At 33.6% G+C, this 23,735-nt stretch overlaps 1 protein-coding gene across 4 annotated transcripts in view; it reads right to left on the bottom strand.

Moving 5' to 3' along the window:
• The window catches only part of LOC124410699, a 161,426-nt gene that overhangs the window by 106,882 nt on the left and 30,809 nt on the right, over positions 1-23,735 (bottom strand). For 3 of the 4 annotated variants that reach the window (XM_046889280.1, XM_046889279.1, XM_046889282.1), the window contains exons 6-7: positions 21,581-21,583; positions 734-876 (exon numbers count right to left, since the gene is read on the bottom strand). In XM_046889280.1, the coding sequence (XP_046745236.1) occupies positions 734-876; positions 21,581-21,583 (146 nt within the window). The remainder of the gene's footprint in view (positions 1-733; positions 877-21,580; positions 21,584-23,735) is intronic. The other variant, XM_046889281.1, reaches the window with a different exon arrangement.

Below are 23,735 nucleotides of genomic sequence, written 5' to 3'. Positions count from 1 at the left end.
AAAAAAAATTTTAAGAGGTCGTTCCACATTTTTTAAAACGTCAGAAATCGTCAAAAATCGATTTTTTTGTTTTATTTTTTTTCTCGTTACGGTATAAATTTATAGACAAAAAAAAAATTAGTTTCCGAAAGCTTCAGTTCAAAATTTGAATTTTGAAAGGTCACTCATAATTATTTTTTCAATTTTTTGGTGCATTTCTTTAGATCTTTTCGAGCGACCTTTCAATATTTATATTTAAATTTCATAAATTTTTTTTCTTTAATTTAGTAAGAAGGAATCGATAACAATACACCACGAAATGAATTAAAAATCAAACAAAATACTGAAAATAGTTTGTTTAACTTAATTTTTTGACAATTTTTGACATTTTTAAAAATGTGGAGCGACCTCTTAAAATTTTTTTTTTTAAGCTGTCCTTTGGAGTGGGCTCTTAAAACATCAAAAACTAACATTTTGTCACATGAGACCAAATAAAAAAAAATAGTCGGTTTTTTGCGCCACCCTATATATATATATATGGGGCATTCCTCGGAACTTTAGGAACTTGAACCTTTTTGTCAAGGATTAAAAGTTACCGTTACGTTGCAAGTTTTTAATGGACCCGTAAAGCTATATGTATAGTAGATTTGAGAATTTTCAAACCGAGAAAAACAAAGGACAGATACAGTAAATCGATTCGTGTAAAATATTGTTATCTCAAAAGTAGCAGTGTTTTGGAAAAGTATTCACTCACCTTGGGCGCTTCTGGCAACGACTAGCTCAACAAGCCCGCGGGCTTTTTGCAGTATTGAAATCGCCTGCTCGTGAGAGATGTTAGAATCCAAGGGTTGTCCATCTATCGCCAATATTTGATCACCCTCGACTAGACGACCGTCACTGTAATTCAATGGAAAATAATGACACTTCGTCAGATCAAACTCGATATTAAATACATAGGAATTATTAACATATTTAAAAAAAAAATAATAATTAACGCAATCAAAGTTATATAGTATAATATCAGGGTGGTGAGAATTTTGTTGAAAAAAAATTTCCGTGAAATATTCAGAATTCCACGATTGTTTTCCCAGTAAACTTGGGTAATGTTGAGTAGCTTTTATGACCAAATGCTCCATATGCACAAGCCTTAAATGTATAAATTTAGATTAAAAAACACATAGCATTGCTTTATTTCACAAGAATAATTCTAAATTGAATAATTCCATTTCAAAAACGATTCATAAAAAAATACGTTGTTCAATGTGGTCTACGATAATTCCCTAACTTTTCCCTCGTTTTTTATTCTCGGTTTTCTCGGTTTTTGACGTTGACGTACCATAAATTCAATAAAACATGTTAATTGTAAGAGTTAATTGTACCGCAATTTTGTGTAGTAATGAGTATATATATATATATATATTATATATATATATCGTAGCGAAATCGGAAAAGGAAATACGTTGCGGTCGAACGAGTTTGAAGAAATATCTTCGTCAATGTCAAGCCATGTTGTAGCGGTAAGCACATTAAATACCTGCAGAATCCTCGGTTTGCATGAATAACACCGTCGACGACTAAAATTATAGCGATGGGGTGATGTTATCTCGTACATTCAAAGCTTCCCTGTATAGCATAACGATCTCGTTGACGAAGGGATTACACACTGATAAACGAGATTTGGTACTGAGTATAACCGCAGTGAGAGTAATAAATTTGGAAAGAAAATCTGGGTCAATTATACGAGAGAAATTCCGAATTTCAAAAGTTTCGAATAGCTAAATTCCGACAGGACAAAGTAAAATGAGGAAATTCAAAATCTGAAACATCGAAATTTCCGGCTTTGACGAAATTTTACCGCTTTGATCTTTCCTTGTTTTGAATTTTCCACATTTTTATCTTCGGAATCCGAATTGTTCCGATTTTCGGTTTTTCTCGTTGAGTAAACTAAACTGTAAAAGTATATTTCAACATTCGAAATTTTGCTCTATCAAAACTTTACTTTTCAGAATTTCATTCCGCCGTAACTTGAATTACCGGAATCTTGTATTTCGAAACTCTGAGCCGTCTGCTTTTTCCGACCATTCGAAACTTAATGGTTTCTTCAAAGTCTCATTTCACTACTTCAACTTTCGCCACAAAATAATTCTCAATTAGGCGCTGCCGCAAAACTTTTCAAATACGGAACTTCAACCCCGTCCCGCGACAAAAACGAAGAAAAAAAATATAAAAAAAAATGAAGAATCGAAGTAGAATATAAAATTTACTATTCTAACCAATGTCGATAAAACACCACGTAATACCTACATATAATAATTTGCAGTTCAACAGCTGTTTCCAGAAAGCCAGACTACGTTATAAGAATAAAATTTGAATCCGAACAGACCTCGAATAGCTGCTTGGTACGAGATATATATCACACACATGTATGTATATATCGTAATACATTTACAATATAATATAACCAAAGCAACGGTAGAGCTCAGCAATAAAATAGGATCTTGGAACAAAGGTTTGAAATGTAGATGAGGTAGAAGTTTGAAGAGCGACGTGTGCGTGCATGTCTATACATACATAGACGTACATAACCCCTATAACGTAGGGGGTGGGGGCGAAGGGTTGGTTACACACATACGCGGAATATGGTGGAAAGTAGAATATATACGTAAAAGGGAATACGAGGGAGATATGAAAGCGGGATCAGCTGCATGAGAAGAGAAGAGAAGAGAAGAGAAGAGAAAAGGAGAAGAAAAAACGTCTCCAAGTCGCACCGCGGCACGGATATTCCTCAGGGAATCTCTACTAGCCCGGTTTTACTAGCAAAAAAACTACCCCCACACCCATGCGCATACAGAGGGGTGGATACAACGCGCATGACGTAGCGCAGCGGTTACTCCGTGGGATTTCAATTTTTCAATGGAAGATACATTCATGTTTACACCCACGCACACACTGATATCAAGCCGTATTCACCTACGTGCATTTATATAAGTGACAAGTATGGCGTGACTCTCTCTCTCTCTCTCTCTCTCTCTCTCTCTCTCTCTCTCTCTCTCTCTCTCTCTCTCTAAAAGGTCAGCCGGTTTCCCTGCAGTTTCTGTCAACGTTTTCGTTACAACATTTTGTTACTGTATTTACGTGCAGCTGCGTTTAAGCTTCGAATTTCAGCATATATATTGCATTATAATATATTAGTAATTATTATTTGACGATAAAAGAGCTTCCGGAAAACAAGGAAACGTTTTCTGCGTTTTGGGGTCCGCGTGAATTTTTCCGAAACAAGGGCTAAATCGTATCAAATACTCGTTTTAATACCGTGATACTCAAGAGAATTTTTTTTCAACACGAGTATACGAATGCTTTCGGAAATACGGGGAGCAAATGGAAGAAAAAAAAAGTAATAAGACTCCCATTGCATTTTTCGTAAAAAAAAAATACCCGTATAACTACCCTTAAAATAATTCAGTATAGCCGAAAGTATTTCCTAAAAAAGGGTGTGGATTTACTAAATTATTTTAGAGATATACGAATATTGTTGACGTGAGTATTTATACCTCAAGCATGGCCCATGTTTTAGAAATTTTTCCAAATTTTACCGGAAAGCTCCCCCCCAAAATTGGTCCCAAAATAAATGAGTCAAAATTTCTTGAAAAGCAGGAATATCTATACCAACCCTAATGATGCTAATATTTGATAAAGATATCAACGTCCGATGATATCTAACTGACAAGAAGGTTAAATTCTGAATCTTTATAGATCTTTCAAGAAGTCGATAATGAGAGTCAAAAGAGGGTTTCTCTCTCTCTGATCGTGATGCAGCTTTTCCCCGTATCGTTAAAACACGCTCGAGTCGTACAAAAGGAGCGACTCGGAGGGAAGATCAGCAGGATAAGGAGGAAAAGGACGAGGGCTGTTAGCATCGTTGCAATCATCGTGGCAGGCGAGATACATAATCTGAGGAATATATTTGAGATTTGATTCTGATTCAATTTATGTAAAAATTTCGTTTCTCTTTATGATAAATTTTCATGCCTATATATATATATATGTATATACGTGAATTTCTTCTCCCGCGTGTTTTCCTCTTTTCCCCTCAAGTCTTGCATTAATTACAGAACACTCACAGCTGTCAGTCTATACAATAAGAAAATTCTCAACTGGGAGAAAATGAAATTGAATTTGTTTTGTAAATTGCGTAAGTATCCATTTCGTCTCATAAAGTATTCCACGCGCAGCTGAGTATGCGAAACGTTTTTCCGTTTCAATAACGGTAAGTACAAGCAAGTGTTTAGATCGAGTTTTTTATCTCACGATTAACTGTTGCCATGGGAATGATCTGGTTTTACGAATTCTATTCACGTATCGAGGTATATATTGTACACAGTTAATACGTTTAATAATATAATATAACTCGCGTTACGCCTGAAATATGCAGGAGTAAAAATTTTACGGCATAAAATTGAAATTTCAAAACGATGCGAAGGAAATAATCTACGAAACAAGAGTGAGATTATTTCTTTAAATGCATATTTTTATCGTACAGCATATATATTTCTATTCGAGCCAAATTTCATAGATTCAAAAACTTATCGTAATACCCAAGAAGATAGTATCAAAGAATTAAATTTATTCTCGCTCATCTATCCCTGCGTCCAAATCGACAGAAACGCAATTTAAATTTCGACTTTCTGAAGGCATGTTCGCACGAATTAAAATAAAATTATAAAAAGTCAAGGAAAGTGACTTGAATCACAAATGTGACCTGGTGAATATAATGAAATATACGAGCAATTGCGGACGTAAGAGAGAAGGAGAGAGAAAGAAAATCAAGGGGAATAAAAAGAGAGTTAAGGGTGAACGAAATTTTTGCATCATCACGTTGAAGCGAGCAAGCGTGTAACGATTACACGCAAAATTTAACACGACGATGAAACAGGCAGAAAGTGAACAATTAGTCGCACGTTAACCCTTTGAAGAAGGTGTTAAAACGTTGTACGCCTCCGGTAATATGCATGTAACTATATTCCATACGTATGTACTTACATCACATACATATATATATATATATATATATATATATATATATATATATATACAATGTAGAGAAAATAAAGCGGTGTTATTCGCAAGTTTTTTGCAAAGAAGAAAAAAAAGAAAAAACAAAAACACCCCAAGAACGGGGTGTAAATATACGTGTACGATAGTATATATATATAAACCCCCTCTCATGAATAAGTAACGCACACATAATGTCCGTTTATTTTACGCGCGAGAACGTACGAAAACGAAAATACGTCTACACAAAATAGGATGTTTTTAGAAAGAAAGAAAATAATTCGCGATTTTCCAACGTGGCACTCTCTAAAAAAAAGTTTATCCACGTTGGAAGAAAAAAAAAAAAAAAAAAAAAAAACTGCGAAGAGTTGAACGTTTTACGTTAAATATTCGTAAGATCATCCTCGTTTTTATTTTACAATATTTTATTTTTTCTTCTTTTTTCTTGTCGCCAATTCATGACGTGTAACGTTAAAAAAATTCTTTCCCATAAAATGGCACGTCACGGGGGTAGTGCAGACTAGCGAAAAGAAAATAAACGAAAAAACGCGGAGAGTCGAGACTTGGAATTTTAATTTCTTAAATTTTATTTCAATCAACCGTCGCAAAAGTTATGTGTGATTTCATTTTTTTTTTTCTTTTTTCTTTCGTTCCTATTTTTTCAATCAGACATATATGACCAAGATTTGCAAAAACTTGCGAATAAAAAAACTTTCTCCGTATTTAAAGGCACCGTAAAAATTTTTAAAACCGTCAAAAATTTATGGACAGCCCTATAATGGTTTTCGATGAATCAACAAACCTCTCTAAGGATTCATGTTGAAAAAGAAAAATAAATATAAATAAAAAAGAAAGGAAAGCGCACGACACGAATAAATCTTTGTTAGAAGCTCCCACTGTGAGTCTATATATAAATTCGAGTCGCATATAAATTTCCTAAGGTTGGGTACAAACAACATATCATAATGGTACGCATTATATGTATACACGTACATGCATTACGCACCTGTGATTTATGTTTGACCCGCCAAATTTTAGTAGGTACGTTTATCATGAGTTACGAATTCATACGTTGTACATACATGGCAATATATATATATATATAAGACATCAGACGTATAAACAGTATTTGAAAGTAAAAAAATATGTTCAAGGTACAAATGTAAGGAGATGATGTTTCAAGGATTTTTTTTTTCGCCATCATGTTATACTAATAAAAAGTTGAATAATAACTCCCTCAAGAAAATAAAATTTCAAAATTGCCAAAACTGTGTGAATTTTATTATTACAGTTGAAAAAATTTCAAGGTTAAAAAATTAACACTAATACTTAACGATGTAATGAATTAATGATCAAAATTCAATGATTATTCAGGTTTGTTATAATTTGTACTGTTCTTGTTTAGAAGAATCTTCTTTATCGACAAGTACTTACATACAGAATGTATGAAAAAAATTTATAAATAATCACAGAATCAAAAATCTTCTATGATTCGGAATTTACATATTTCAGATTAAAAAAATTTCTCATTCTCGCACTTTCGAAACTTTAACTCGTAGTGTTTCGGACCATTTTTAACTTTGATGTATCGTCAAAGTTTGATTTCTTTACTTCAACTTTCGCCTTATATCCACACACACGCACACTGTAGCTACACATAAAGTGCAGTAGGTACCTAAAGTACAACGCGTGCGGTGGAAACTGCAAAGAAGAGATACAGAGAAGGGAAGAGAAGAGACGAGACTAGACGAGACGAGAAGAGAAGAGGATAGTCGTTGGTCCTTCCCTTCATAATACAAAGGTAGGTGTCTATGCAAATGCGGCTCAGTTTATATACATGAGGGAGCATCCCCGGAGGTTAAACTAGCTTCGAGCAGCATCTCTATACGAACCTTTATACCCACCCCCGCCCCGCCCCGCCCCGGTAAGGTTGCAGACAGCTTTGGTTCGTTCAGTCTCTGCCTGCTCTGCTCTGCTTACTCTTTGGTCACGAGTTTCGTGGCGCAGGGAAGGCGCGAAAATTGTGCCTGTTAATTATATGTACCTGAGCATAGCTTTGAAGTTAACATCCGACACCCCCTCGCCGATCTGCAAACCCCGCGAAGACACCCCAATTTACACCCTTATTATAATAGCTATACTCATTAAACTCCCGCAAAGTGCGTTGATTGCAAAATCGGACTGCGACTCGGAGCGGAATTATTTTATCTAGAAATAGTTTCTATTTGCAGGATAGATAATGATTGAATGTGTAAAGAAAATTTTTACGCTCAGAATAAAAGAGAAAAAAAAAAAAATATACATATAATCAAGCTTTCGTGTTAACGAATAAAATCATTGGAGAATAAAAAGGGTTGAAGTTTAGAAATACTGTTGACTTGAAAAACGTTTCGTTTGCAACTTTTGCGGCGCAGATAGCTTTTGCGAGAGTTTAATTTCAGACTGAACGCTCTTGAAATTTGCACGGTAATCCGGTTACGACAGTTTTATCTTATTTTTCTCTCTCTCTTTCTCTCTCTGTTTTCTATTTTTCTTCCTAACGCTTCGTTAACTCGATATTTTACACGCGAGAAGTCGCAGATTTGCATGAGATGTTAGACACACCGACACACACACAAAACTTTCCGTAAGTACGTGACATATTAAATTGAGAGGCAAAGCTTTTCCGTTAACCGTAACATGTAATATTTTCTACTTGCACCACATACGTGTATTTATGCGCGAATAAATTTCTTTACAGTTTAAATATACGCGAGTAATTTCGCGAATGTGTATATATTAATCGCAACTGCAGCAGCGCGCGAAATTTTATCATCTTTTCGCTGCGGGTGAACTGAGAGAAAGAGAAGAGAGAGAGAGAGAAAAAAAAAAAAAAAATTAAAGTAAAAGAGAAAGAGAAAAGGAAAGAAAAATATGTTGAGAAATAAAATGAAACTTGTAAACGAGAATTCGAGAATGCGAATACCGAGATAAGAACGAGTTTCGTGTAGCTAATTTATTTTATTTCCGATCTTGATTCCCTAATTTAAGGTCCAAGAAATTATTTCCCCTTGGAAGTTTCCTTTCCTCCTTCTTCGCGCGGAACCTAATTTCACAAGTTTAAAGTAGGTATATATACACGCTTTAAAGGCCCGGGGTATACATAAAAGAAACGCTCGTCCAAAAATTTTTTTCCCAAGGTAGGAGTAAAAAATTTAACAAGAATTTTAACGAAAAATTAAGTATGTGAAAAATTTGCTCGCTTTTCTTTTTTTTTCCTTTGTGTTTTCTATACATTATTTGTCAATTGTCGGTAAATCAGCACGAATTCACAGCGCGCCTTTAAGGTAATAATTAAACGCGTCAAAAGCAAACTCGAGTAAACTTAACAATTTGGCGTTCGGCATTAAATACACACGGGGCTACACAACAATGTGATGAGAACAATATCTTGAACAAGATTAATCACTCCACGAGTCCATCAATTAGTTCACCAAGGTGCTTAATTCCTGCGCAGCACGGCTTCTCTCATCGAGTTATTAATCATACATATAACGTGATATCATTGACAGAGAAAAAGGTAATTCTCTCCCAGCAAGCGGTCGGCGAGTCAATCGATTGAATGATGTTCTCTTTTTGTGTCCACGTAAAGATTAAAGATCGTATAAAGAAGAATATCAATTATCATTATTTATTCCAATTTTTATTTACGATATATTGTATAATTTAATTTTCTTCGACTTTTCACATCAACCGTGACTGAATAATAATTCAGAAAAACAAAAACTGCCGAACGTGGATAAAGTTTATCCTACTTTACTTACTTCGTCGACTTGAAGGTGAGTAAAATTTGTAAGAAAAACCAAATAAAAAAAAAAAAGAAACCGTTTTTCCACGACGTTGCGGACGAGAAAGAGAGAGAGAGAGAGAGAGTCTAGAAAAAGAAACTGTTAACAGTGTAAAGTGCATCGCTGCAGGTGCCTCAGTAGAAGAACAGTTGGTTAATAATGCAACAGCCAAAGAGTATCGGCGCGATTATGGACGTGGAAGTGGAAGTCTGAGCGGTGGGTGAAAAATTGAAAAAAAAATATATATAATGGGGTCAGTTGTGCAAAGCTTTCCGGAGTGTCCGAGTGTGTTTGTCTGTCCTTAGGATGGCTGTAAAAGCGTTCGCAAGCCTGCAAGCTGTCCCCCTTGTGTATTATTCAGAGCGGGAATGAGCGCAAGCTCGCGAATCGATAATCAACAGTTTTTGCTTCTCTCCCTCTTCCTCCCTTCCTCCCTCCCTCCCACCCTCTCTCTTTCTCTTTCTCTTTCGCGACAGCCTTATCGTTAGAGACCACGGACTACGCTGCCAGGGTCGTCGTCGTCGTCGTCGTCGTCGTCGTCGTCGTTGTAGTTGTCGTCGGCGTTTCGACCTCTTCGTGACAATGCGCTCCGTATTTTTGGATCGATGAATGACGTGCGTAGAGGTATAAGGTATACAAGTGTTCCGGCTGCATGGCTACATTTGTAAACGCTGCAAGCCACGGAGAAAACCGATTTGAAATATTCAACGAACTTCCGAGCTGCCATCACCGAGCTCCGATATTCAATCTATTTCCGTATTTCGTTCGCAGTTATATTATTATATGTATATATATATATATATATATATATATATATTTATACGGACTAGGGTGTTTCAGAAAAAAAGAATTCACGATTTTCCATCATGGTACCTTTTAAAAAGTATCTTTAGATTAAAAGAAAGATTTTGTTAGAAGATGAGCGGTCTAGGAGGCCATTTAGTAATTACGTAGGGACGATTTCAGCCATTTTTAACCCCCTCCCCCACCCCCATGTAAGAACACATAAGATTTCTTGGACTCCCCCTTCCACTTCTTACGTAAGATTTTATCTACAGTTTTCCTTTATAGTTAAATGTGTCGTTAGAAGGGAGTCAGTTGTACTAAAACTCATAATTTGACATAAATTAAAGATTTTTATTTCATAAACGATAATTATTTTAATAGTTTGCATTTATAAGCTTCGAATTGTTGGTAAAAGTTTTTTTTGTGCTTAGAGCAGCCAGTGGATCAGTTTGTGTCTTAAATGAGATGCTCCCGGAATTTGAACTCTTAAATTGATATTTAATAGGGACGTCTAACGAATTTTCTGATTATTATTCAATTAAAACAAATAAAATAACATTTAACGAAATAATAAGCAATTAACTCTTAATATCATTAATAATTAAACTTAATTACCTCCTAATCGCAATCTCTCTTTTAACTTACATTAGTGCTGTTACGGGATACAACGGTGTAAAATTGCAAAAAAAATATTATTTTTTTTTAGCGGAAACACCCTAATATGGACGATGTATCGTCGCTCGACTCACGATTATACCCTGAAATTGCTGCCACAATTTTATCCCCTTCTTTAAATCCCGAATCTCGTCCACGTGTTACATTGAAAATCAATTTCCTCTGCACCCTGTAGTAAGTAGTCCTGCTTTAAAATGAAGATTTTTTAATCCTTAAACTTCACGGCATAATGAAATAGTAATGATTTTTGCAAGAGGGTCGTTTTCATCAATCTGCATATTTTTAGGTGGTAAACCTGCGTAGGTTTTTTGTTATTTGTTTTTGTTTTTATCTCAACATCTCTAATCGATTTTGGATGGAAAATGTATAAAAGCAAAAGAAAATATGAAAAATTTTGAACGAAATTTGTTTCATTCTCATTTCGCTACATTTGTAATTGAAATTTTATTTTCATTTTTACGTTTAGAATACGTTTGGCAAAGCGATTGGCAAAAAACAAAATTATTCATCCTTTTTGGCATTTGGCACGCGATTTTTCTGTCACATTCTCCGCAGCGAAAAAAAAAAAACATCGAATAGTTGAAAAATCTTCACTTTTGTTTTGATAATTTTTATCGAACGGTAAATAGAAAACGGTTCATTGAAATCTCGTGATATTCTGATTCTCCTCTGTTTTATTTCGTAAGATTAGAATCTTAGTCCAGTCTTCCTTTGAAACTGATAAAAAAAAAAGCCGTAATAAAAAAGTCAAGATATCGCACCAGCGAAAAAACTAAACTGAAGAAAAAATTTCTGAAAAATCGTGAGCGATCGAGGCTCGAAGGTACGAGTGAAGTTGAGATGAAGTGAGCCGAATACATAATGGGAAGGCATGGGAAATGAGGCAAGAGATGAGATTTCGTCAATATCCGGTGAGACACTCGTTCGCCCTCTAGTTCGCACACACATAGGTGCACACACACACTCCACGTCGTTTCGACCTGAAGTTCGGAATTTATGGATATTCGAGATAAGATGACAAGTACTTGAAGCTCCACACGTGAACATGGATCGGTAAATACTCATGTGTCAGGAATAAATATATGTATATTGTATATGGATTAGGGTGGCGCAAAAAAACCGACTGTTTTTTTTTTTTTTGAGTCTCGTGCGACAAAATGTTAGTTTTTGATGTTTTAAGAGCCCACTCCAAAGGACAGCTTAAAAAAAAAAAATTTAAGAGGTCGCTACAAAATTTAAAAAATGTTAAAAATCGTCAAAAAATTAAATTAAGAAAATTATATTTTCAGTATTTTGTTTGATTTTTAATTCATGTCGTGGTGTATTGTTATAGATTCTTTTTTACTAAATTGAGGAAAAAAAAGTAATGAAATTTTAATATGAATATTAAAAGGTCGCTCGAAAAGATCTAAAGAAATGCACCAAAAAATTGAAAAAAAAATTATGAGCGACCTTTCAAAATTCAAATTTTGAACGGAAACTTTCGGAAACTTATTTTCTTTTGTCTATACAATTACACCGCAACGAGAAAAAACATTTTTTTAAAAAATCGATTTTTGACGATTTCTGACGTTTTAAAAAATGTGGAGTGACCTCTTAAAATTTTTTTTTTTGAACTGTCCTTTGGAGTGGTCTCTTAAAACATCAAAAACTAACATTTTGTCACAAGAGACTCAAAAAAAAAAAATAGTTGGTTTTTTTGCGCCACCCTAATATGGATATATAATATACGCACGTATAAACACGTTTATAAACAATTTCCAGACGGTGAAAAGTTCACGAAACGTGCTAAAATTAATCAGCCGCCATTTTGAGACCGTAATATTTCTCGGCTGTTTAATTTTCAACAATGAAAAAATGAAAATACGTTCGAAAGAATTTTATTCTTTCATTTATAATTCAAACTCATTAATTGTGCATCAATATTTATAATCGTTTCATTTCTACCTTAAAAATACAATCTTCATTCAATTCAAGATTTCGACTATAATAACTGAGTAATTTACAAGACTTAATTTACATATCAAAATGTCAAAAAGTCCGAAAGGTATTCAATATTTGCGTTAATATAATCGATCCAAAGTGCCCGTCTATATGTTCATCGTTCTTATTTCCTTTTTTTTCTTCTCGGTCAATTTTTTTTTATCTTCATCTCTTAAAACTTCTTTTTTTCATCCATAAATTCTCCTCACCGTTTACGACTAGGTATACTGCTGTGAAAAATTGATAAAAGTTTTCCCAAAGTGCCTCATAGCGCGCGAACACGATGACCTTCATCAATCCCATCCAAATTCGACTCCATATCTCAGAAGGGTACCTCGATAAATCTCTCCTTATACACGTATGCCTATCTCTCTCTCTCTATCTCTTTCTCCTTCTCTTTCGTATGAGACAATATGCAAGCGGAAATGGATGAAAAAGAACAAAGAGGCGAATAACTTCTGGAACTATCGATATTGCGAAAGTCAGTTTGGCGAGGAAATTACTCGTACAGGTATTAAACACGACGAAGAAAAAAAGATAAAAGTAAGGAAGGAAGGAAGGAAGGAAGGAAAATTTCTCCAAGAAATTGAGCAGAATTAACGAGTATTTGGTCAATTGAGTTATAATTCAGGAGGCTTGTTTATGCCTAGTTTTCCAACTTCTACGCAAATCTGAAAAAAAAAATTTGAACCTGCTTTTATCGTTGAAAATACTAACGAAACACGAAATTGAAAGCAAAAAGAAAGGAGAAATACAAACACGCGCCATATTACCCCTGAGCTGGAACAATGACCAAACACAGATTTGTTTGCATACGACAATCCATTCTGTCGGATAAAGGTAAACAATATTTTTCTTTCTTTTTTTTTTTTTTCAATTTTTCTTACTTTTTTTGTGTCACGGATTGAAAAGTGAATAAAAATTTCAGCACCATTTTCGATATGAAAAATATCGCGATAAGTTGATAATTCGTATAGTTCGTAGCATTGTTAAAAACAATAACACCCCGAATAATTCTATCAATATTTGCATGAACAATAAAAAAGAGTGAAGAACAAGAGAATCCATTTTTAAAATGATACTATATATGCATACATTACATACATATAAGTCTGTATCGAAGTAAATGCATCCTGAACAATACGTGTATAAGTTGTATATATATATACGTTGACTAAAAATTCGTGCCAGCGTAAGTATTCTATTCAAACTTTCTTGTATCAATATAAGGAATTTTTCTTGGCCCATTTTTCCATTCGTAGCACAATAGAAACGATATAGATTTTCCTCAGTTTTTCTTTTTTTTTTTATCGTAAAAGGAAAAGTGAGAAAGAAAAGCGACGATTTGATGTAATTGAATAAATATAAGAAGACCGATAGATTGCAGATTTCTCTCGGAGAAATCGATATACGTACGTGAAATTCGTGCAAATTCTAGTTAATTAAGCGGGTAAAATTCATATACACACGTATGTATATACATATAATTGCAGCAATTGTATGAAATCATCGTAGTTGGGTTAGTTCGCGATCATCTGGCAATTTCCACCAAAGCGAATCGAATCAAGAGGCAACGATACGCGGATGAGCAAGAATATTGGATTGGAAACTAGGCTGGATCGAATAATATTGAAAGGCTGAATTATACTCGGACAATAGTAATAAATAATAATAGACGTGCTAACAATAATGGGATTGCCTTGGAATTGAGATAATATAGAAATTGCGAATAACGGGGATGAGGGGAAGGAATGAGAATGAAAAGGAGTAGGAGGAGGAGGAGGAGGAGGAGGAAAGGTCGGAGGTGGGGGACGAGTTACTGGCTGGTTGATTTAGTTAGGAAAGTGAATCAGGCGAGTAATAACTAATTTCAATTAAACCATGACTATATCAAGTTATCGCGGGCGTTCTTGGCTCGAGAATCCGTTACTATCTTGCATAAAGAGGGAGGGGGGGAGAGAGAGAGAGAGAGAGAGAGAGAGAGAAGCACAAACATGTACATTGCATATACATACAACACCTAACATGATAAATGTATACCTAAATCACAATAAAATCGGGGTTTGAAAAATACAAAAAATTTATGATAATCCAAACAAATAAATTAGTTTTATAATAAAATTCAACTTTATATTGCAAAGAGATCTGCTGTTCGACGAGGACATATTATTATTATTATTATTAAGAATATTGTGTAATAGTACATATACGTATATTGTTTGGTTTGAAAAGTTTCTTTTCAGTTTTTCTTTTATAAATTGAAATAAATTTAAAAATATATATATATATATATATATATATATATTCATGCAAGTTTCCAGTTTTAAGTGATACCTCGAAAATTCTATGTATATGTGTGCGAATGTATATTCATGACGGACACGAAACGCGGCTTGCCTCACTTCACTAATTAATTGCAACTTTAATTAACTTTGCGGAGGGGGGGGGGGGGGGAGAGGGGGGGGCGGTGTGAGTTAATTAAACATCTTTAATTTATTTTTATTCTCCTTGAATTATTGTTGTTTTCCTTCCTCATAGATATATTTCATTTCCCCCCTATAATTACAAAGTGTAAATTCAACGTCGCGGGAGGAAACGCGCAGAAGTCGAGACTCTTGAGGTTTTTTTTCCATACCAAAAATTTCTCAAATTCAGATTTTATAATGTAAAGCTGAAAAATAATAAAAAATAAACATACGTGCGTGTATTGAAACGAATCCTTAAACTCCATGTACAGTGGATGTGAGTATAATGAAATTGAATTCGCACGATCAACCGCGAAACTTTCCCGCATACTTGCGGCCTCCTCGCGCAAGCTTTTTGAAACATCTCGTATTTCGTAAGGATAAAGGAAACCAGACGATATATACAAAGTTACTGGAAGATGAACGTATACTTTGTAGTATATGTATATATAGTAGATCCAAGCATGGCGAATGGATGCGGTTAAACAAGCCGGATTAGTACGGATGGAAGGAAGGAAGGAAGAAGCGGGACTCGAGTTCATTCGAGGGTATTTTAACAGTCGTTCAACATGAAATTCCGTGAAAGCACTACAAACGTGAGGCCAAATTCCCTTTCATACGTACAAGGTATATTATACTCGAAAAGCTAAGCAAGTTAAAGGGTGAACATCAGCTGTAATATGTTAATTAGGGTGGTAGTCGAATGGATTTTATTTGGAATTTCAATGTTGGATGTTCATAGATCGGCTTTGAATAAATTTAAAAAGAAACAAATCTCTAATTTTTTGGATTTTTATTTCGAGTCCCGATTCTCCCTGCTGGCATTTTTTTTTTTTTTTAACGGGATGGCGGGGCAAAGTGGGCACCTTAAGAAAATAATGCCTAAGATCAGAATAAAATTTTTACTTTTCATAGGAACAATTATATTAAATTATTATCTAGCTATCTCGATGAAAAATAATCGTAAATTCAAGTTCAGAAAATTATTTCACTTTGACGAGTTGAGAGTTAAGCACAACTTGAAACATTTCGCGTTACGAGCTGTGCAATTATTCGAGTAAATCATTTCCGTATAATTTATATTTAATAAAAAGCTAAGCTCGTTAATTTTATCCCTTGTTATTTATAAAACTTTAAGTTTCTATTATACTATTTTCTCACGACCACCAGGTTTCCACGAGTCCTGCATCGCAGTCGAGCTCTTGAAGGGTCTCAAGAGTCGATCTGGTCAACGTCTAGAATGACAAATGGCAAACCCACGAGGCGTCTCGTGACGTAAAACCGCCATATTTGTCCATAACTCATCGTTACTCTAGGTCTGTACAATCTCAGAAATAGCTTACGTTTAATATTACGTTAGGGGAGAAAAATCGGTCAAATAAGAAACAAAAATCGCGATAAAATAAGAGAAGAAGAAGAAGAAAAAGTTTAAGTGCTTTGCAAAAAGACGATTAATTTATTTTACCATAGTGCAAAGTGTTCCGTAAAAAACACGTTGGTATTTATGTATATATATATATATAAATAAATATATATAAATATATATCTATATCCGTGTGTCTTTCTCACTATACTAGTTACATTACAAATTCTCGCTAAATTGCAGTAATTTCCGGAAATTTTTCTTTCATGTTCCTTGAACAAAATAGAAAGTAGAAAATAAAATAAAAAATTTCTTACCAAATTCGTAATTTTATAGTTACGAATGCCACGGTTAATGTGATTAATAAATACTTTCGATCTGAATGCAATTAAATAAGTGTCTAAAAATTTTCGTTTCCTGAACAAAAAAAGTCGTGACAAAAAATTCGAAGCTAATCGATCGGTTTTTAGTGTTTTTGGGAGCAGAGAAAGCCAGATCCATGGTCCAAAAAAAAATTTGCAACTCGGTAAAAGATGTTTTCTTTTTTTTTTTTTTGTACACTCTACACCGTACTCATTATTATTATTATTGTTATTATTACTACTCACTCTACGTTTGAATTTCTGCAGCAAATGGAAGATACGTGAGCAGCTTAGAATCAAGGAACGAGTAAAATGAATGACAAGAGATTCGAGGTAATGGAGTTGAGATCCGTTCCGACAAAGCGGTGGATAATATTTAAAAAACGAAAGAATCGACAGGACAGCGAATTGTGGTATATTATAATTATATATTTATACTTAGAGATTCAAACTTTTCCCCGTTTTTTTTTTTTTTTTTTCTCTCTTGTTTCCACTTCTATCTTCTGTTTCTTTTCTACTTTCAAACCCAATTAATTCCATTGCTGGGTGGTTTGCCCACCTTCAAAGTTACTGAAAATTTGGAAAAATAGTAATTTTTTTCCCCAAAGTTTCGTTACGCTCACGTTACATATATTTTGTCGAATAATAATAATAATAATAATAATAATAATGAAAAAATGATTTATACCCAGAATGAAAGATTTCATAAATTGAATTTCCGACAGTTTCCTGCCATAAAAATCTCGCGTCGCAAATAATCTACGAGCAAAATTGAATGTATCGTTTTTTCGGCATACGACGCGTAAAGAATATCAAGTCAAACCCCATCGATTCTGTCTTTGCGAGAGAAGAATGCCGGATGACTTGATATATAGTTTAAAAACATCGATGCATGTAGGTTTATAACTATATATATATATAAGGATACAAGTTCCCCGAGGGATGGATGAAGCATCCCTCACGTGGGCGTAACGTCGAACCCCGAGGGAGTCTAATATTTGGCTAAATATAGTTGGTCTCTACGATACACGTACACAGGTATTACACACACGTAGTGCTCATGTAATGCATACAGCTGAGGGCGAAATTCGCTCGGTGAATTTAACGTGTTAAATTTATTAACAATCCAAGTACAGGATAGCTAAGTTAAATATTACGTAATATTACGAGATGCTAATCACTCGTCGATTTCTTGTACACCTGATTTTGAGATTACAAAGATTCAAAAATATCGCAGGGATTTCAAAAAACTACGAGATACTTCGTGGAATTTCAAAGAATCTTTTCAAAAGAAATTAATGTCAGAGATTTCAAAAGATCTCAAAAGATTTCACAAAATCTCCGGCAAACTGTACACCAGATTTCACGATTAATCAATCCCTAGCGTGATATGCAAGATAAGATATATGCATATGCAACGTTATACGTACATACGTGTAAAGATTGATTTTCATACGTTCCGTTTTTCAACCGTTAATTCAGGGTAAAAGAAAAATATAGTAAACTTTCTTTCATGTAGAAAGAAAATAAAATATGGGGGATTCTTCGTCCAGATGATTTGTCGCGATATCCATCATGCATAAACGAATTAACTGCGTGATTCCATTTTTTTTTTTTCCAAATGTTCTTCTTTTTTCTTTTTTTTCTTCTTCTTTATCTACGATAATTTTTATCCGGCAGGCCGTTGCGCCCAGGTTCGATATATCAATCTTTTTGAATTCCATATGCCTCGATATCAGCGACAGGTTACGAAAAGATATCCTTTGAGAATTTTCCAAGGACCTCGCCTCCCCCTGTTTCCCTATGGATTGATCGCTTCCGAAGTGGATTACATGTCGGGAACCGCTGAACGGTTCACGGGCAAAAAGCTAGAGGGAGGAAAAAGGGGAAAGAAAAAAATTAAAAAAAAAAAAAAAAAAATAGCAAAAGAGGGAAAAGCAGTCGCAATATAATATATTCGACCGATAGACGCGAATTGATGGTGTCTTGGATATTTAAATGAGTATAAATTCTTCCTGAATCGATTCACCGATTCGTTTTCTAACCTATTTATCGCAAAAGTTATGGGATTTGGGATCATTTCCAAAAATTCAATATCTAATCTGTGGTAACGAATCGGAACCCAATTTTTTCTTTTCTTTTTTGTTTCTACAAAAATTTCGAAAAATCAAAACTTTTAAAGTATTTTCTATGATATACTTGTACGTGTTATATTTAAGAGTCGTAAAATATCGATGATGATTTTGTTTTTTTTTTTCTAGATTTTTTTCTTTTTACCTGAAAATTCGTTTACACTTTGCGACGTTACGCAATAACTTCGACTAGGGAAATTATACAATGAAAGCCTTTCAAAGCGCGACAAGCTCTCGCACAGTTTCTGTTACGAGTTTCGTTGGTAAAATTTGGTTATATAAATTTTACATACACCCGACACGTAATAACTTATACATTATGAGCGTACGGAAAATTACTCAACTCGTTGAGAAAGTTTTCGAAACAGGATAAATTATTATACCTTTGATATGTATATACCTATATATATATATATATATGTATATATAAATAATGAGCCTTTTGTCTACGAAAATATAATATACGTATACACCTAAATTTCCATTTCGAATGAAATATTATCGTAGAATTTCCCTGCGGAATTCAAAGTCATCCACTCCCGTGTACCCAGCTGATTATATAGCGTTACTAACGCCAAAAAGACGTATCCAAAATTTTTTTTATCTTTCTCCAATCAACTAAAAAATGTGTATAATGTATAAATCTGTAGAAAAAGAATGGGAAAAAAATTATTTCCGTAGATTTATACATTATGTAGACATTTTTAAGTTGATTGGAGAGAAAATTTTTTTATTTTTATTTTTTGATACACACTTTGTGGGCAATGGTAGCGCGATATGATATTATTTGATACATATTTATTCCTCAAATTCTTATAAATTTCTAAGTATAATAATGCAAGTTATGTACAGATACTTGCAGGTACGACGTTCGCGTAAGAAAGATAATATAATAATAATTGTTGAGAATTTCTGAGGTTTACAGGTACTAGAAGAGATTCCGCATTAACGGTACTCGAAAGGACTTGAAAAACCCCTTTTCTCATACATCTCAAGCTCCGAGTTTCGCTCTCATTATACCACCTATACAAACGTTCCAACTTCAACAGCAAGTTTTATCAAAAAAAGTTTACATTCCGTTGTAATAACGTAGAAAAGAAACAAAAAGAAATTCTTGATACAAGCTTGAGGTAAGAAGGCAAAATCTGAAACTATTTTATCCTCCAGTTATGCTTGTGCATTAATTTATTTTCTTCCTTATTTTGTTGTTTTTTTTTTTTTTTTTTTTTTTGCACCGTTATTTTTAGTTGTTTTAAATTCTGCGGTACGGTTGCTTTTCTGTTTTTATTCTTCATTTTGTCAATTTTTTTTTCCTGCTTCTTGTCTTGGGAAATTCGTTTTTCCCCGGCTAAAATTTTCTCAAAAAAAAAACAATCTCTGGACGAAATTCAATGCATGCGTCTACGTTTATGTATCACGTGTATATACATTGGAGTGGTCCTTGTTTATGGTATTGACGAATTTTTGCCGCCTAATCCCCCAAAATAAACTTCAAATAATTAAAAGCAAATCTCGACGAATTGCATACCCACGAAATCTGACCTTTTTTTTTTATTCAGAAGAAGTGCAATTGATTCGTCTAGATTTTCTGGTATCGTGATGTAAATTTTTTTTCACAGATAGTATTACTAATGCCCACTAAAACCTCGCAGTTACAAATTTTTTTCAATATCATTAATCTTGCAAGAAAATATATACCGAGGAAACGGTAGTTTTTCCCAATTGTTTCTAAATTATTTGAAGTTGATTTGGGGGATCGGGTGGCAAAAATTCGTCAACACCCTAAATAAGGACCACCCTAATGTATATACATGCAATTCGAAAACATTGCAAAGTACACGCGTTAGATGGTAACAGATCTGCGATGCGTATTACGTATGACAATGAGAAGCGTTGTGGGTTACGTGCAGGCAGGAACCTCAAGTTAGGTACGTGGGTAAATAGCGGTGGACCCAGAAATTTAATCTGCCTAACCCTTATTGTAACATATATATATACATACATGCCTATGTATATGTTATAAATGTATACATTTTCCGAATAAAGTTTATCACGAAATGACCACGTTCTGTGTACTTATCGTACTTATCACGCGTGCTGAAGAAGCATATATATCGTACATATTTAATTATTAATGTATTTTCCTTAACCCTTTGAGTTATGGTGGTAAGTATTCGTATCACCTATAAATTTTTGTTCATTTTTTGTACATTTAGAGAAGTTGGAAAATATATTTCTTAGCGTTTTTTTTTTTTTTTTTTTTTGTTTCTTTTTCTTCTTTTTTTGCTATTTCTGATAATATTTCAATAGATTTTCAATACTCGAGAGAAATTCTTGCGATATAATGTAAATTATTTTTGTTAGAAAGTAATTGTGAAAATTGAAGGAATAATTGATTTCTGAGAAAGTTAAATCTTTACGCAATAATGCACAAGTGCATGTGTGACATAAGTTATAAGTTTTTGGACTCGCTGATTACGAAACTGAAATTAGATAGATATTGAAAATTCAGTATAGCGAATTTATTTGGCAACCCCGAAAACGACTGGATAGAGTTTTTTGAACGGATTTGATTAAATTTGAAATTTATAAACGTTATATTGGATCCACTATCTTGAAATTTTTAAATCCAATTTCAGATTCCTTATCACCGACACGATCTTGTTCCAAAGATTTATTGTCAGACCAATAAAGTGTAACTCAAAGGGTTTAAAACATCGATTCAATTTTTTTTTTCTCTCGTTTGAAACAAATTAATTTTATTCAAAGTAAACGATTACCTATACTTGGCTGTTATCAATTATAAAATATATAATATATTTGATTATTCAATTGACTAAGCGACATTCATTTATCCTGTAAGCTATAAATAAATTATTTATTTACTCGCTAGTAAAAATTATTTTCTAAAATCAATGATTATAAGTGTGATATATTTACGTCGAATCATACGTACCAGCTTGAAATGTCCGCATTAATGGAAAGTTTGTAAAAATAGAAAAGAATATTTGTTAAATATAATAATATTAAGAAACGTTGTGTGTTTTACGAAGAGAAGATTTAAAATATAGGAAAAGTATAATCGGCTATTTTCCTTTTGTTTCGTTTCTCAGGTTTCACGTTGAAATAAGAAGAAAAAAAAAATCATATCACCGCAACGAATAAAGATAATATACGACACAATTACGTTACAGACACGATGGTAACAATAATTTTACCGGTGCTGCGATGATCGTCGAACTGGATAACAATTACATAAAAGTTTAGATATATTCAACGTGATGTTCACTTATATATCCCAGTGAATAAGTATGTAAAGGATAGACGTAATCTATGGCAATCCCCGGAGGGAATCGCAATTGATATCAAATCGATAAGATAATTCGATGTATAATACCTTCCCCGTTTATTATTTCACCCCTTAATAATGATGATGATGATGATGATGATGATGATGAACCGTTCGCGATATAAAAATGATAATTTAGAGTGAAGAAGAGAAGAAAAAAAAACATTACTTCTCATGAAGTATAATAATAACAATTAAAAGCATAGGCAGGGTGGCCAAAAATTTTTTAGAGAAAAATTTCTAAAACCTAGTTTTTCCTCACATTTTCCCAGTTCTAGTAAGTTATTATAACCCAAATCGGTCAGCTTACTAACTCGATATTCGATTAAAATTCAACTTGAATTGAGGAAAAATATAACGTAAAAAAAGTCAGTTTGAACAAATTTGTTTTTTCGATGAAAAACAGGAAACTTATTGCCTCCAAAAAATCATTTCTAATTCCCATGATAGAAAAGTGATATTTACAGTTTTTTCTATGGCCAAATTAAAAATTCCCTGACATTTCCAGGTTTTTCAGATTTTCCAGGTGTCTGGCCACCCTGGCTACGTAGCCCAAAAGTTGTGGGAATAAAGATCGATGAGTTTATCGAAACGCTGAGTAAAAAGCATTTTTCTTTTCCAAATATTGATCCTCACTTTTTCTCCTCCATTATAATATATATTATACCTAAATTATATGTGCTTCGGTGAATTTTCCGAGGGAAGGTTGATTAATTAAACAGTAATTATAATCCCGCAGCTTCAGCGAACTGTCCAAACTATACACACAGAATATTATACGCTGATAATTAGCAAGGCTCGTTAAAAAAAATCTGTGTTCACGTGCATCTTGAATAAAAGAAGAAAAAAATCGGCTATATTTTTTTTATTTCTCTTCAAAGTCACGCATTCAATAGTTTGACTTTAAACAAATAAAAGAAAAAAAATACTCGCGTGTTTTGAATCACCTTAATATACGTAAAAACAGGTTTAGTATAAAATTAAAAATTCACGCTTGATTGGTGGATTAATTTCTTTTAAGTTTTACCATTTTCATTTTCATTTTCATTTTCTTTTTTCTTTTTTTCTTTGCCAGCAAATGTATAAATATTGCATGTACGGAGGATGAAAACTTCAGGTGTATAATCCGTCATGAGTACAGATATATACTCACGCATAACGTATAGCGATTATCGCTACGGGGGATGGGAAAAAATTCACCGAAAGATAGAGCACATAAAGCTACGACTGTGCGCTGTATGCATATTGGTTTTATCACCCTCGAACGCGATGTGATAAAATCGAGAAAAATAACAGGTAGAAACGACAGTTTTTTCGTCGATGTCTCTCTACTAGAATTCGTATTCTATTGTACCTGTACATATATAAATATATATTTTATGTATTCCTATGAACTTTATAACCCGACAATATTTTCGCCAATTATGAGTAGAAGTTGTACCGGGTGGTGAAAATTTTGAAAAATTGAATTCTTATTTCGAAAGATGGTACTAAAAAAGATATCCATGATTTTATTTTGATTTTTTTGAGCAATAGTATCGACAAATTTTCAGGTTTTCAAAATCACGGAATTTTCAACGCAATGTATCTTTCTTTTCTTAGTACATAGAAAAACACTTTTGAGATTTGTTTGTTTCGTAAGACTCAAAACTTTTCAACGAAAAATATATCAATATTTGATATTACGTTTATGATCTCGAAAACAAAATTTGTAATCCAAAAATCGATTTTTCACCCCTTGCCCCTAATTTTAGACTGTTGA

This window comes from Diprion similis, chromosome 9 (genome assembly GCF_021155765.1).
Source record: "Diprion similis isolate iyDipSimi1 chromosome 9, iyDipSimi1.1, whole genome shotgun sequence".
Taxonomy (NCBI): domain Eukaryota; kingdom Metazoa; phylum Arthropoda; class Insecta; order Hymenoptera; family Diprionidae; genus Diprion; species Diprion similis.
The sequence above is the reverse complement of the archived record's forward strand: the minus strand, read 5'-3'. Positions and strand labels throughout refer to the sequence as shown.